Raw genomic sequence first — 14,175 nt, forward strand, 5'->3', positions numbered from 1 at the left:
ACCTGACAATGTGGGCCTTGATGTCGAGCCTTGAAAAAGTAGAATTCATGAAAGGGTTTTTGATTAGAGCTGGTTGGGTAATGGAAAGAAAAACATTCACAAAAAATTTGCTTTCAGTTTTTATCCAAAATTGTGCTTCATCAATCTTTTCTGACCAGGTCTACTCATGTGCCGTATTTTTAACCCTTCACAATCTCTCCCATGAACTTTCTGAACAGAATATCAAATAATATTATAATGCTGAGCTCTGCATTCATCACTTATGGGGCAATTTCTCTTGTTATTCATCACGCTGAATTTACTCAAATAGGAGCTTTTAGCTGAACATACATGACATACGTCTAGCTTTGTATAGAACAAGTATTGACTGAGTTATTGCAACATGTACAGATGAAATGTCTAAGGGCCTGATCCAAGAATCCCATTGATTTCACTGGGCCTTGGATCAGGACCAGATAAACTGCTTGCTTACAATGTAGTCACAATTAGATTAGAGATAAGAGTACCTTAGGTTAATTCCCCCGTACAGGAAACTGATCCATAACCATCCCAGGAAAAGGAAAAGCAGCATTAAAGGAAATGCAAACACAAACCAGGATCCGAAGTTCACCACATCACACCCTGGAAAAAAACTTAGAAAATAGGGACTAATTAACCTGAGGCGTGACACACCCCTTTCACAGGAAATGAAGGGGAACAGACACATGAAATCAAAATCAAAATGTCATTCAAACTTTCCAGCTGCGCAGTTTTTAGAAAGGTGATTATTTGTATACCAATAGTGCCAACCAGCACCAACTGAGATTGGGACCCTATTGTGCTAGGAGTTATACAAGCATGTCGTAAGAAACGGTCCCTGCTTCAAAGAATTGAAATGGACAATTTGAAATACCATTTTGGAACAGATCTCTCTAGATTTGCTGGAATTCCCAAATAATAACAACATTCAATATATAGCACTATATAGAAATTAACTCATTAATCCTAATTCATGGTAGAACCCACTTTAAGAGTGTCTGAACATAGACTCATAGACTCATAGACTTTAAGGTCAGAAGGGACCATTATGATCATCTAGTCTGACCTCCCGCATGATGCAGGCCACAAAGCCGTCCCAACCCCTTTCCCTTGCTGTTGAAGTCCCCAAATCCTGTGGTTTAGAGACTTCAAGTAGCAGAAGATCCTCCAGCTAGCGACCCCTGCCCCATGCTGCGGAGGAAGGCGAAAAACCTCCAGGGCCTCTGCCAATCTACCCTGGAGGAAAATTCCTTCCCGACCCCAAATATGGCGATCAGTAGAACCCCGAGCATGTAGGCAAGATTCTCCAGCCAGACCCTCATTGGCCATTGATACTATTTACCAGCGATGGCACGCTGTTCATTTGACTAAAATCACGTTATCCCAACATGAACCTTACAGAAGAGCTCTACCCAAACAGAACCACTTTCATCCATGTCTAGGAAGAACCTTCTATGTAGATCACTGCATGGTTGAGAAATAACTGCAAGTTTACAGTGACAACACTATCTACTTTTTCAGATGGGGAGCCTCTTAGTGTTTAATAATAATCAAAGCACTTTACAAAGGACATCAGTATCATCTGTATTTGACAGATGGAGAAACTGAGGCACGAAGAACTTGTCCACGTTCACCCAGCGGCAGAGTCTACTGAGTCCCAGTTTAGTGGTCTAGCCACTAGGCAACACTGCCATCCAGGACAGAAATAGTGTGTGCCTTGTTTTCCTTTTTCACCACATAATGGACAACTTATAAAGTGCTCGCTGTTGCCCTGGTTCACCAAAACACTTAACCATCAGAAGCAAGTCTAAGGGAAAAAACAGTTCAAAAGAGCGGGCAGTTTTTCAAAGAGACATTATTAAGGGCACACAAGCAAACTATCCCACTGCATAGGAAAGATAGGAAGTATGGCAAGAGACTACCCTGGCTTACCCAGGAGATCTTCAATGATCTGAAACTCAAAAAAGTCCTACCAAAAGTAGAAACTTGGTCAAATTACGACACATGAATATAAAAACAACAACATATGCATGTAGGGACAAAATTAGAAAGGCCAAGGCATAAAATTAGATTAACTAGCTAGAAACATCCAGGGTAACAAGAAAAGATTCTACAAATACATTAGAAGCAAGAGGAAGACCAAGGAGAGGGTATGCTCATTACTCAATGATGGGGAGAAGACAATCACAGAAAATGTGGAAATAGCAGAAGTGCTAAATGCCTTTTTTGTTTGTTTTCACCCAAAAGGTTGTTAGTGATCTGATGTCTAACATAGTGAACGTCAGTGAAAATGACATAGGATCTGGGGCTAAAATAGGGAAAGAACAAGTCAAAAATTACTTAGACAAGCTAGATGTCTTCAAGTCATTAAGGCCTGGTGAAATACATCCTAGAATATTCAAGGAGCTGACTGAGGAGCTATCTGAGCCACTAGCGATTATCTTCAAATACTCATAGAAGACAGGAGAGATTCCAGAGGACTGGAAGAGGGCAAATATAGTGCCAGTCTATAAAAAGGGGATAAGGAGAATCCGGGAAATTACACACCAGTCTGCCAGCTTGTCATATGGTTCAGTACCCAGAAAGATAATGGAGCAAATAATCAAGCAATCAATCTGCAAACACCTAGAAGATAATGTCATAAGTAACAGTCAATATGGATTTGTCAAGAACAAATCATGTCAAACCAACCTAATAGCTTTCTTTGACAGGGTAACAAGCCTTGTGGATGGGGGGGAAGTGGTAGACATACCTATCTAGACTTTAACAGTAAGGCTTTTGATACTGTCTCGCATGACCTGCTCATAAACAAACTAGGGAAATATAGCCTAGATGGAGCTATTATAAGGTGGGTGCATAACTGCCTGGAAAACCATTCCCAGAGAGTAGTTTTCAATGGTTCACAGTCAAGCTGGAAAGGCACATCAAGTGCAGGGCCAGCTCTAGGTTTTTTGCTGCCCCAAGCAAAATGATCTGGACAAACTGGAGAAATGTTCTGAAATAAATAGGATAAAATTCAGTAAGGACAAATGCAAAGTACTCCACTTAGGAAGGCACAATCAGTTGCACACATACATAATGGGAAATGACTGCCTAGGAAGGAGTAATGTGGAAAGAGACTTAGGGATCATAATGGATCACAAGCTAAATATGAGTCAACAGTGTAACACTGTTGCCAAAAAAGCAAACATCATTCTGAGATGTATCAACAGGAGTGTTGTAAGCAGGACACAAGAAGCAATTCTTCCGCTGATAAAGCCTCAACTGGAGTATTGTGTCTAGTTCTGGTTGCCACATTTCTGGAAAGATGTGAACAAATTGGAGAAAGTACAGAGGAGAGCAACAAAAATTATTAAAGGTATAGAAAACATGACCTATGAGGAAAGATTGAAAAAACTGGGTTTGTTTAGTCTGGAAAAGAGAAGACTGAGAGGGGACATGATAACAGTTTTCAAGTACATGAAAGGTTGTGGGCTTAACATAAAAGTTAAGCCCATTGCTTCTTGTCCTATCCTTAGAGGTTAAGGAGAAGAATTTTTCTTCTCCTTAACCTCTAAGGATAGGACAAGAAGCAATGGGCTTAACTTGCTGGAAGGGAGGTTTAGGTTGGACATTAGGAAAAACTTCCTAGCTGTCAGGGTGGGTAAGCACCAGAACAAATTGCCTAGGGAGGTTGTGTCATTGGAGGTTTTTAAGAACAGGTTCAACCAATACCAGTCAGGAACGGTCTAGTTATTATACAGTCCTGCCTTGAATGTAGGAGACTGGATTAGATGACCTATTGAGGTGCCTTCCAGTCCTACACTTCTATGATTCTAAGTACTTGATTTTAATCATATGGTTAAGTCCCAAAAACATATGAGAGTGTTTTTCAGAATCAGGTCCTATAGCATTAGGGTGACAACCTACATATTGTAGCTAAGGTTGAAGGAGCCATTTCCTTTTGAATTCCTACTGTCACTCCCTTTTTCCAAAACTTGCTTTTGAGGGCAAGAACTTCACATCCCTGGCCTCAGCCCAAAGATAAATTTCCTATAGGAAACATGTGATGTCTTAATTTTGTAGAATTCCCTCTAATAGAAAGAGCAGATCAGCAGAGATTTCATAAACTGATTGTACTCCTAGGACCTGGCTTCCTAAGAATTTCCTCCCATACCTCTTTAGCTGTCCTAGAAGGATGAGATTTGGTGCCGTTCCTGTCAGCGTTGCTGTACCTCCAATGCTGGCTGCATAAGGGATTGAAATGAGGAAACCTTTCCATATGTTTGCCCTGTATTCGTCCTCTTTCTTTAAATCCATGGGAACTTCAATGACAACTTCCTTCTCCTCCATCAGATCTTTGCTTTAAAACATTCCAAAAGAGACTCCATTGAAAGCCCTGGTTTAAATACAGGTGTAACCAATTCAGATCCTTGACAAAAGGAAAACTCTCAACTTTTAGCAACGAGATTAGCAATATCCCAAGGGACGTCTATGCAGAATATTGCAACACATGGGGCCTGCTTGACATCCTCATCATTCAGCTGATGATTGAGAACCACTCTGTACTGGACTGGTCCTGCGAAATGCTGAATCCCTTGACTGCCCTCAATAGGAGTTGAAGGTCCTCACACCTCCGATTAGCCACTCAGCACCTTGTAAGATCAGGCTGTCAAAAAAACTTAACAAAAAGTCAATATTCTTCATGTTAAAATATGAAAAAGGCTTTGATGATCTCAAGCTACGGAGTGGCAAGAAGAGTCTATTCCTGGGGAAGATATTTCTTCTACATCATTAACATATCAAACCTGGACCATCAGAGAGATGTAAATCTTGGTGATTTAAACCTGCTGCCTGACACATTTAATGTTCTCAAAAAAGCAATGCAGACACTTCCCCAGCAGCAAACACATTTCCAATCACATTTTCAAAGTAGCCTGAAAATCTGGCCTTGTGCTGTCTTGTTGAATATATTGGAGAGGGGTTTCTCTAGTCAGGCTGTTGGTAGTCGGGAAATAGAGTAACAGGTGGAATCAAAAGAGTTTCATTGATTGAATTTCTCACTCCTAAGGCTGTTTCTATCTGAGGGGATAATTTCCTCACTCAACTCTCCAATATAAACTTTATAATTAACTTACTCCTCAGTACTTGCCAGAAACTGCAGCTCAGTTGGTACAGTGTAAAGTTTATTCTGCTGTAAAGAGGCTGAAAAAGAAAGATTAGGACTTTAAAACAGTTTAAAGCATCTAGAAAAACTCTCCCTGACCCAAACAATGGAATGGAAAGGGCTGCCGTTTTCAAAGAGGAAAATTCACTCCACACACAGAGAGTTCTATGCTGATCAAGCTCAAGGAAGCAGAAGAAGTAAAATCCATTCCTGTTGATCTGAGGCCAGAGCACAGGCAGCAATACAGCCCACTCCCCACAGCCACCACTATGCTCTGTAGGACGCCAGGTATAACATCGCTCCAAAGATCTCTGGCAGCCTGCTCTCCCTCACCTTGACAAACTCAGCTCCTCCTGTGCAACCAGGACAGGCTACATCTGACCCAGTGGGTTTTTTTATGTCTCTAGTGACATGGTTATTCTAATGCAGACTGTATTTCCAGTTTGTAATTTAACCTCTCGGGTATGTGGTGTTTATTTTTTCGTAAACTATGGTTCATTCTTAGGACTCAAAATAATTTTATCAGAATTTTAAAAAATTGTTTGGCCTTGAATTACATCAAGATCGTCCCTGTCCCAAAATCACTTGCCCCCAAAGGATGAGCTCTGAGAGGGTGAAATTTCAGCCCCATGCACCACTTCACTCCCACCTCCAATCCCATTTTGAAGGCTAGAGTAGGACATAGTGGTGATTAGGCCTTATCCCAGGCCATCTTCACATTGGTCAATTTCACCCAGAGAGCACAGGCAATTTTTAGAGCCCATCAGCCCTCTGAAAGCCACACATTCCAAAGGCTGAACACTCTCAAAGTATAGCATAATCCTCTGAAGGCCATCCCCGGGGCATAAGGCTAAGGAGAACATGGGGAAACTTTCTATCAGACTAGCCACTTCTGCATACAGTCTCAATGAAATGGCACGTTTGAGCAATACATTTTTATAAAACCCCATTCCCCAGATTTTTACCTTGGTCTCAGGGAGATAGTGGATTTTATTAGATTTAAGCCAGAAGCACAATCCTTCATTATACTTGATGTTTGCTATTGCTGCTGAACATTGCTACCCTTGCCATGTTGCTGTACATTTTAGGATTCCAGAGGGTTACTAACGATCAAAATGCCCTGCTGATCATCATGGGCATGGACTCAGTGCTATTTTCCCCCCGCCCCTAGATTTCCCTGCACATACTTCATCCACAAACATTGCCTTCTCTTACCTTCAAGAAAATGTGGTGAACTATGGGGAGAGGACACACTGGTCAAAGTCTTTGGACCTATTTAATCGTACACTGAAGAGATCAAGCTCAGTGAACCAGGGAATTTTGCAGTGTCATGTTTTACACATGGCTAATTTATGGAATCAGAGTTAATTCTCTTGGAAGACTGAGCTTTGATTCCAAGGAAGCTATGATAAAGGGATGTAATTGGAAGGAAGAAAATTAACCCATTGGTGACTGTGGACTTTCTCTCTATGGGTAAATATCAACTCTTGAATAGAGGGCCAAACCAAAGCCTATGCACCACTTAAATCCCACTTAAGCCTTGTGCTGGCCTTTTAAATTAGAGTGTAAATTTCATTTTGTCTATTTTAGATGCTCTCAATGTCTTTCATACTGGGCCCAAGCCCCCTCCCATATAGCAATATGGGAAGGATCCACCCCTTGACACCTGTTCACAGGCCTCCTGGGGCATTGCACTCCCAAGGCTGAGAACCCCCTTTCTTTTTTTTTTTTTAAACAGAGAGAGAGAGAAAAAAAGACACTGCATAATGGCCACATTCCCAGTGATTGATGAAGTCGTGAGTTATGCAGGTTATCCCAAATGTGTGCCAATAAACTCTTCATCCAGGGCTGTACTATCACACAATCTGTACAGGCTACATACTTTACAGAAAGACTGCTCTAGATAAAGTTTAGCTTTAACACTATTGTGCTCTTATTAGACTCCCTTGGCCAGTAAAGACAAGGTGACTTAATAACATGAACCCAACTTTTCAGGCATGGTGTAAAAAGATCATTACTATGAACTTTTAGAGGTTTCTAAAATATATTAAAAAAGTAATTTTTGCATCCCTAAAAATGTGACATTCTGAGGGCTGATATCTCGCAGTCTGCCAGGGGGGATAACAAAAGGAAGGGCGGAGCTTTGAATTCGTAACTTTCTAAGGATATGAAGCTTCCATTCCTAGCCTTGTTGGACTGCAGGACAGACCCCATGTGATTCTGGAGAAGAAAATCTACATTCAGGAGGAAACATTTTTAAATAACTGTTCAAAGCTGCTCAGAGGAATGAAATGTTGGCAGAGATGGATTAGAGGGCAGAGAGGTGAGGTGGTCAAAGGTGCAGAATACATTCGTTATCACATGGCTCTGCAGTTGATCATGTGGATGTCATGGAGTATATATTTGGAAGTGTCAGAATATAATTAAATTAATTAAGGTTGTGTCTAAGGAATTTACAGCCAGCCTCAAAATGGAAAATTCCAGAAGTCACATGAAACCCTCCTGTTCTCAGCAGGTTTCTAACCCAACTTTGAAAATCAAGGATAGTTGGATATTTCATGGAAGGACAATTATCCAAACACTGTTAAACCCAAGTGAGTCATTCAAGCTTCAACTATCACTTACTATTTACCTAGTTTCTTATAACGGTACCCATAAATGTGGTATCTTCTATGGGTGAACACTAGTCAATACTTTTAGCAATCTATGGCCTTGATTCCACAAACACTTACTTACATAGCTGCAGTAGTTTATTCACATGAGTGAAGATTAAGTGTTTCCAGGCTCAAGGCTTTTCTCACCAATTTTTTCAGACCATTATATATATACACATATCTATATGATCAGTTTGTCAGTCATATACAGTAATTTAAATTATTCAGCTGCATATTAAAAATTTCTACAGGTAATTTCTTAGCCTTTGAGATCCCTTCTGAAAGACAAATGCACTCGAAAGGTACAAATTCTTTAATATATTTTCCCAGCTAAAATGTTTTTTCCAACAGCTAGACTAATTTTCTAGCCTCCTAATTGTTTTTAAATGTACCCATGCAGATTTGCACATGCACATCATCAGATGTCATTCTTAAAAACAGCTCAAAATGAAGCCCATTTTGCAATATTTTTGCTCATCTAATTTTTGAAATGTATAACATTATACCTTGGAAGTCTAAAATGAGTGTAGCTCTTTCCAAAGGTAGCGTGTAAATTGTTTGTTTCATGCAAGCTGTGCAAAAGTTGGGCAACAAAACCTAAACCTAGCTGTGAAACCAATCCTGGTGTCAAGCCAAGTTTCAATAACAGATAAAACCTTAAGGAAAAACCTGGTTCACAGTTCTCATTATCTTTCTAGATACAAACCAAATTCATTGTTCTTGACTGAGAAATTGCTTCAAGATTTGGTGTTCATTCTAGAAATTCAGCTTGCATTGTCCAGATCACAGATGAAGCTCCCATTCTATTTTCTAAATACGAGGACGAGAGAACAGGGCAAATCTGTCTTGGCATTCATATTAGAGCCAAATTAGGCTCCACTGTTACTGATTTCTACCTTTCTCCCAGACAAAGAGATACTAGGATATCTGCATTTTGACACCCTACATTTCAGTTGTGAATTTTTCTTTCACTTCTGCTTACTATACTGGCAAGTCTCAACTTCCAAATAAATAACAATAACAACAACGATGCAGCTAACATATCTGCAAACCATCACTCTGCTGATTCTGTGTATGTTATAGCCCTTGTCTGTCTTGTTTGTTTACATTGTAAATTCCTTGGGACAGTATGTACAGTACCTAACACAATGGGCTACCATAGGTCCCCAGTATTAATTGTTCCTTAGGCACTACCATAATAAACATTACAAATAAATAATAAAATCAGCTCAAAGGACAGGATTAAAGAAAGTTAAAGATCAAACTCACTAAATGCTCTAATTCTGAAAGATCACAAAAAAGAGTGACCATTTGTAATAGACTAAAAATGGTTAAAAATTCATAGAGTAAAAGCAACAAAATGGCTTGGATCATGATTGCCATACACTGATTGTGAATTACAACTCTGTAAGAACATGCATATGCTTGAATTCAGTTTTCTACATCTCAGGAATCAGCATCCACCAAAAAGCCATTACTTAGTAAGGGCTACTTCTGTTTCTGCAGTTCACAAAGGCAATTAGGAGAAGAGAGAGAAGCTACTACTACCCTAACCATCATTAACAGCTTCAGCGGGGACTTCATTTCTATTTTGCTGTTTTTCATCACTGTCTGCAAAAAAAAAGGCTCCCTGGAAATTATTTTGTGAACAATCAAGCTACTGGGGAAGATTTTTCCCCAATTACTAAGCTCCCTGATTGAACCTTGTGCAATAGCTGTTTATTAATAATCCTTAGCATTTCTGTAGCACTAGTCCTGAGGATATCTCAAAGGTTTATAAGCCTCATTTAACCCTCTAACCCCCCATTGTTATGTCCATTTTACAGTTGGGAACAGAGAGGAGAAATGACTTTTCCAGGCTCATACAGCAAATCAGTGACAGGGAATCCTGACTCCAATCCCTTGCTCTAATCACTCCCACACTGGAAAAGGGTGTGTGCTGTAAAGGCTTGATCCTAAACCCACGGTAGAAAATGCCATAGCTCTCATTGACTTTAATGGTGCAGGATCAGGGCCTAAAAAGCCAGTGAATGTCTTACCCAGAGCCCACAGATAGGGCCACTATCTGTGCAAAAAGTTATTGTTTAAAAGAGGTATTGTCTCTCTGCCTATCTAGGTATCAATATGAGTCCCATCACCATCACATCTGGGTGCCTTCATGGGATTGATGTTTTATTTGCACCATTACTTTGCTTATCAGAGCTCTGTGGGTATGTATCACCCACCCTTTCCCTTTTTGCCCCAGGACCCATTTGCAAATCAAATGTTCCACCTCACCAGGTTTGTCTGGTGAAATGTCTTATTCAATAGCTCATGGCTCCCAACGGGTATGAGGTTAACCATGGCTCATAGGAATCTATTCTGATTTGCATGACAGGAGGAGGAGCCAGGATGAAGGGAAGTGATGAGAGAGGGTAACATTCCAATGCCCTTTCACCTCCATAATGAAACATAGTCTATTTAAAAGGCCATTCCAATACATATTAAACTTCAGCTAACAGGCCTGCTTTTGTCCCCATTGAAGTCAATGGAAATTTGGTCACAGAGCTCACTGGGAACTGTCCCCAGGTTGTGCAATCTATTGCGCTATGTGAGCTACCTGGATTTTCTTCGTTTTCTCTGTTGAGATCCTTAGATGCTGCTTTGTCTCCAAAGAGGCTCTTCAAAATCGCATTTGCAATTGGAAGCATCATAGCAGTGGAGGCTGTATTGCTTAACCACATGGACAGGAAAGAAGTTGTCAACATCATTCCTAAGATCAGCCTGAAAGGCAGAAAAATTAAGTTTAACAATCTGTGTTTTGCAAGGTCAATTTTAGATTCCAGTAGAGAAAATCCCATGCCACAGTCCCATAAAATTAACAGGAACAAAGCTGGCTGTGGTTATCCTCAGGGCCGGCTCCAGGCACCAGCATTCCAAGCAGGTGCTTGGGGCGGCAATCTGCAAGGGGCTGCAATCCGTGTGTTTTTGCCGCCCCAAGCAGCACACCGAATTGCCACCGCGGACGGCGGGGGCAGTCCGTGTGCCATTAGGGCGGCACGCGCGTTTACATGGCGGCGGCAATTCGGCGGCAGCTTCCATGTTCAGCTGCCCGCAGTGGCAATTTGGTGGCAGCTTCATTGCCGCCGCCACCGCAGAAACGCGCATGCCGCCCTAACGGCACACGGACTGCTCCCGCCATTGGTGGCGGCAATTCAGTGCACTGCTTGGGGCGGCAAAAACAGTAGTGTCGGCCCTGGTTATCCTATAATATGCCAGAGCATGTATAACTGGGATAAGTGCTAATATGACAAGGCTGAAGTAGTTGCATTTCTCCTTTGCTTCATTACAAGCCAACAAAGGAATGAAAACAACCTGGGCTTAATGAAATCAGCAAGCTCTGAAAAAGGAGAGAGAGTGTGTGTGTGTGCATGTGTGCGAGTGAGAGAGAGAGAGAGAGAGAGAGAGAGAGAGAAGACAGCAGGGGCGTGTGCAATGCTCTTACTAGTGTGCACTATTGACCATTTGTGACACTGTTTTCTTGGCCAAGCTGCAGCTCACATGTTGAAATCACCAGAGTTTGAGCCTGGGGAATTAAGGCACGAAGCAAGCACCATTGGTCTGTAGGTTACCTTGCAGGCTGGACTCCCACTAGCATGAGGACCTTCAGGGCAATCCTGCGGTGCAGGTTCCACTCTTCGATGGCTGATGCCATGATTAAACCACTGAGAAAGAGGAAGTTGGTGTCTAAAAAATACTGTGGGCAAACTTTGTTCGAAGGGAGAATCCCCAGAAATGGAAACAAGGTGATTGGCAGCAGAGCAGTCACAGCCAGAGGTAGGGCTTCTGTGCACCAGTACACAGCCATCACGAGGATCACATAGAGGCATTTTCCCTCCTGAAAAAGCAAAAGGAAATGGAGAGAGAGAGAAGCTGACGGCTCTGGAGTTACAAACAAGCCTTCGCATATTGGTACACTTACCACGAACAAGTAAATTGCACCCACTTACCACCAGTGTTCAGGGGTAGGGAGAGCATCGGAGGGGCTCACCCCTCATCTATGTAGAATTTTCCCCAGATCATTCCATTGGGGCAGGATTAAAATCATAGAAATGCAGGGCTGGAAGGGACCTCAAAATGGCATCTAGTCCAGGGCTGAGTATATCTAAAACATCCCTGAAACGTGCTTCTTCAACCTGTTCTTAAAACCTTCAGTAACAAGGATTCCACAACCACCCTTGGAAGTCTAGTCCAGTATGTCACTATCCTTATAATTAGAGAGTTTTTCCTAATATCTACCCTAAATCTCCCTTGCTGCAGATTAAGCCCATTACTTCTTGTCCTACCTTCCAATGGAGAACAATTGATCACCATCTTCATTATAACAGCTGTTAACATATTTGAAGACTGTTATCAGGTCCACCTCAGCCTTCTGTTCTCAAGACTAAGCAATCCCCGTTTTTTTTTAACCTTTCCTCATAGATCAGGTTTTCTAAACCTTTTATCATTTTTGTTGCTCTCCTCTGGACTCTGTCCAAATTGTCTAGATCTTTCTTAAAATGCAGCACCCAAAAATGGACACAGTACACCAGCTGAGGCCTCACCAATGCCAAGCAGAGCAAAACAATTACCTCCTTTGCCTGACATACAACATTTCTAAACATACATGCCAGAATATTCGCCTTTTTCACAATTGCAACACATTGCTGGCTCATGTTCAATTTGTGATCCACTGTAACCCCCAAATCCTTTTCTAAAGTACTACTACCTAGCCAGCTATTTCCCATTTTGTAGTCATGCTTTGATTTTCCCTTCCCAAATATACTTTGCACATCTTTACTGAATTTCATCTTGTAGATTTCAGACCAATTCTCCAATTTATCAAGATAATTTTGAATTCTAATTCTGTCCTCCAAAAGTGTGCAATCCCTCCCAGTTTGGTGTCATCTGCAAATTTTATAAGCATGCTCTCCACTTCATTATCCAAGGCATTAATGAAAATATTGAGCAGTAATTGATCCAGCACTGACCCTTGTGTAACTCCTCTAGATACATTCTCCAAGTCTGACAGTGAATCCTTGACACCTGCTTTTTGAGTATGGTCTTTCAACGATTTGGGCACGCACCTCATAGTAATTTCATCTAGATCACATTTCCCTAGTTTTCCTTCTGTGGAATGAAGAGAGGATTTGGGACCTAGAATCTAAGGAATCCTTAATATCCATGCACATCTCAGGGGCTTTGCCATAGCCATTGGGTTATGTGCATGGAGGCTCTGTGCCTCCACATGAAGGGTGACATCTCCCATGTTATGGAGAGGAGAGTCAACTGCCTTCATGCACTGTTTTTTCTCTCCCATCCCCTATGCCTACGGATCTGCACAGGGATGGAAGCAGGAGGAGCAAAACCTGGCTGGAATGGGAAGGGAAATGTGCATTGATCCTTCCGGACATCAACAACAATAAATCCTCCAGCAACTGCATTAACTTTTGCACTGACACCCCTCTATACCCTTGAGGGTGATTTGGGGGAGAACTGGCAATAAAGGAAACAGAGAAATAATCCACTTGACTAATTATGTTGTTAGTCTTCTGTCTACAATGCTGCTCAAATGAGATGAGAGTTGCTAACACTCTGGGTTTTCCAACAGAGTTTACAGACTGTAATGCAAATATTTTTTTGCCCTCAGTCCAAGTTCCAGAAACTTCGCAAGATCAAATGACCTTTTTTCCCTATTGCCCAATCCTCTTCAGCTTCCAGAAAGGAAAGTTTCACCAAAATGAATTTCAACTCGGGTATCATGTTCTGTCTCTTATTGTACCAGTGATTTAAACTGTTTGTCAACATCCCAATGCAAAAGCGCCATCAACGAAGCTCTCAACTGATCTGGTTAGATAAAAGCACAATTCAGAGGGCTAGTTGTAAAGACAAGAGTTTTTATTTTCCGAAAAGAACACTGACAATTTCTACATATTAATTAAGCAATCCAACTCAACAGGATACAACTTGTAGTCTAATAATTCACTTACAGTGCAGGATCAAAAGCCAAGGTTTACAGACACAACCAGGCGTGAAGAATTGTACCGTGATTCTGAAGTGTCAAGTTGCAATTTTGTGGTGTCATCTATTAATCGATAACAAAAATAGCCAATGTTGTATTTTTGACAGAACTGTAGTTTTCTTGATGTAACTTAGTTCAGAACAAAAAGTGGATGGACCCCACCTAAAGAAAAGTTTTCATTTAAAACAAGGAGTGTATCTTTAACAGCACCCATCCACCCACCCAAATTTTGATTAGAAGTAAGGAGCCCTAAGAACAACACCCACAGCCTATAAGTCCTTAATGAAACTGAACATTTTGAATTATCAAAGCACTCT

At 41.2% G+C, this 14,175-nt stretch overlaps 1 protein-coding gene across 2 annotated transcripts in view; it reads right to left on the bottom strand.

The window, feature by feature from the left end:
* SLC13A3 (solute carrier family 13 member 3) overlaps nucleotides 1-14,175 on the bottom strand; it is a 41,564-nt gene that overhangs the window by 18,235 nt on the left and 9,154 nt on the right. For both annotated transcript variants that reach the window (XM_065565956.1, XM_005304647.5), the window contains exons 2-6: nucleotides 11,430-11,695; nucleotides 10,418-10,581; nucleotides 5,136-5,202; nucleotides 4,175-4,360; nucleotides 507-632 (exon numbers count right to left, since the gene is read on the bottom strand). In XM_065565956.1, coding sequence (XP_065422028.1) covers nucleotides 507-632; nucleotides 4,175-4,360; nucleotides 5,136-5,202; nucleotides 10,418-10,581; nucleotides 11,430-11,665 — 779 coding nt within the window. In that variant the 5' untranslated portion in view covers nucleotides 11,666-11,695. The remainder of the gene's footprint in view (nucleotides 1-506; nucleotides 633-4,174; nucleotides 4,361-5,135; nucleotides 5,203-10,417; nucleotides 10,582-11,429; nucleotides 11,696-14,175) is intronic.

The sequence above is a fragment of the Chrysemys picta genome, chromosome 13 (assembly GCF_011386835.1).
Source record: "Chrysemys picta bellii isolate R12L10 chromosome 13, ASM1138683v2, whole genome shotgun sequence".
Classification (NCBI taxonomy): domain Eukaryota; kingdom Metazoa; phylum Chordata; order Testudines; family Emydidae; genus Chrysemys; species Chrysemys picta.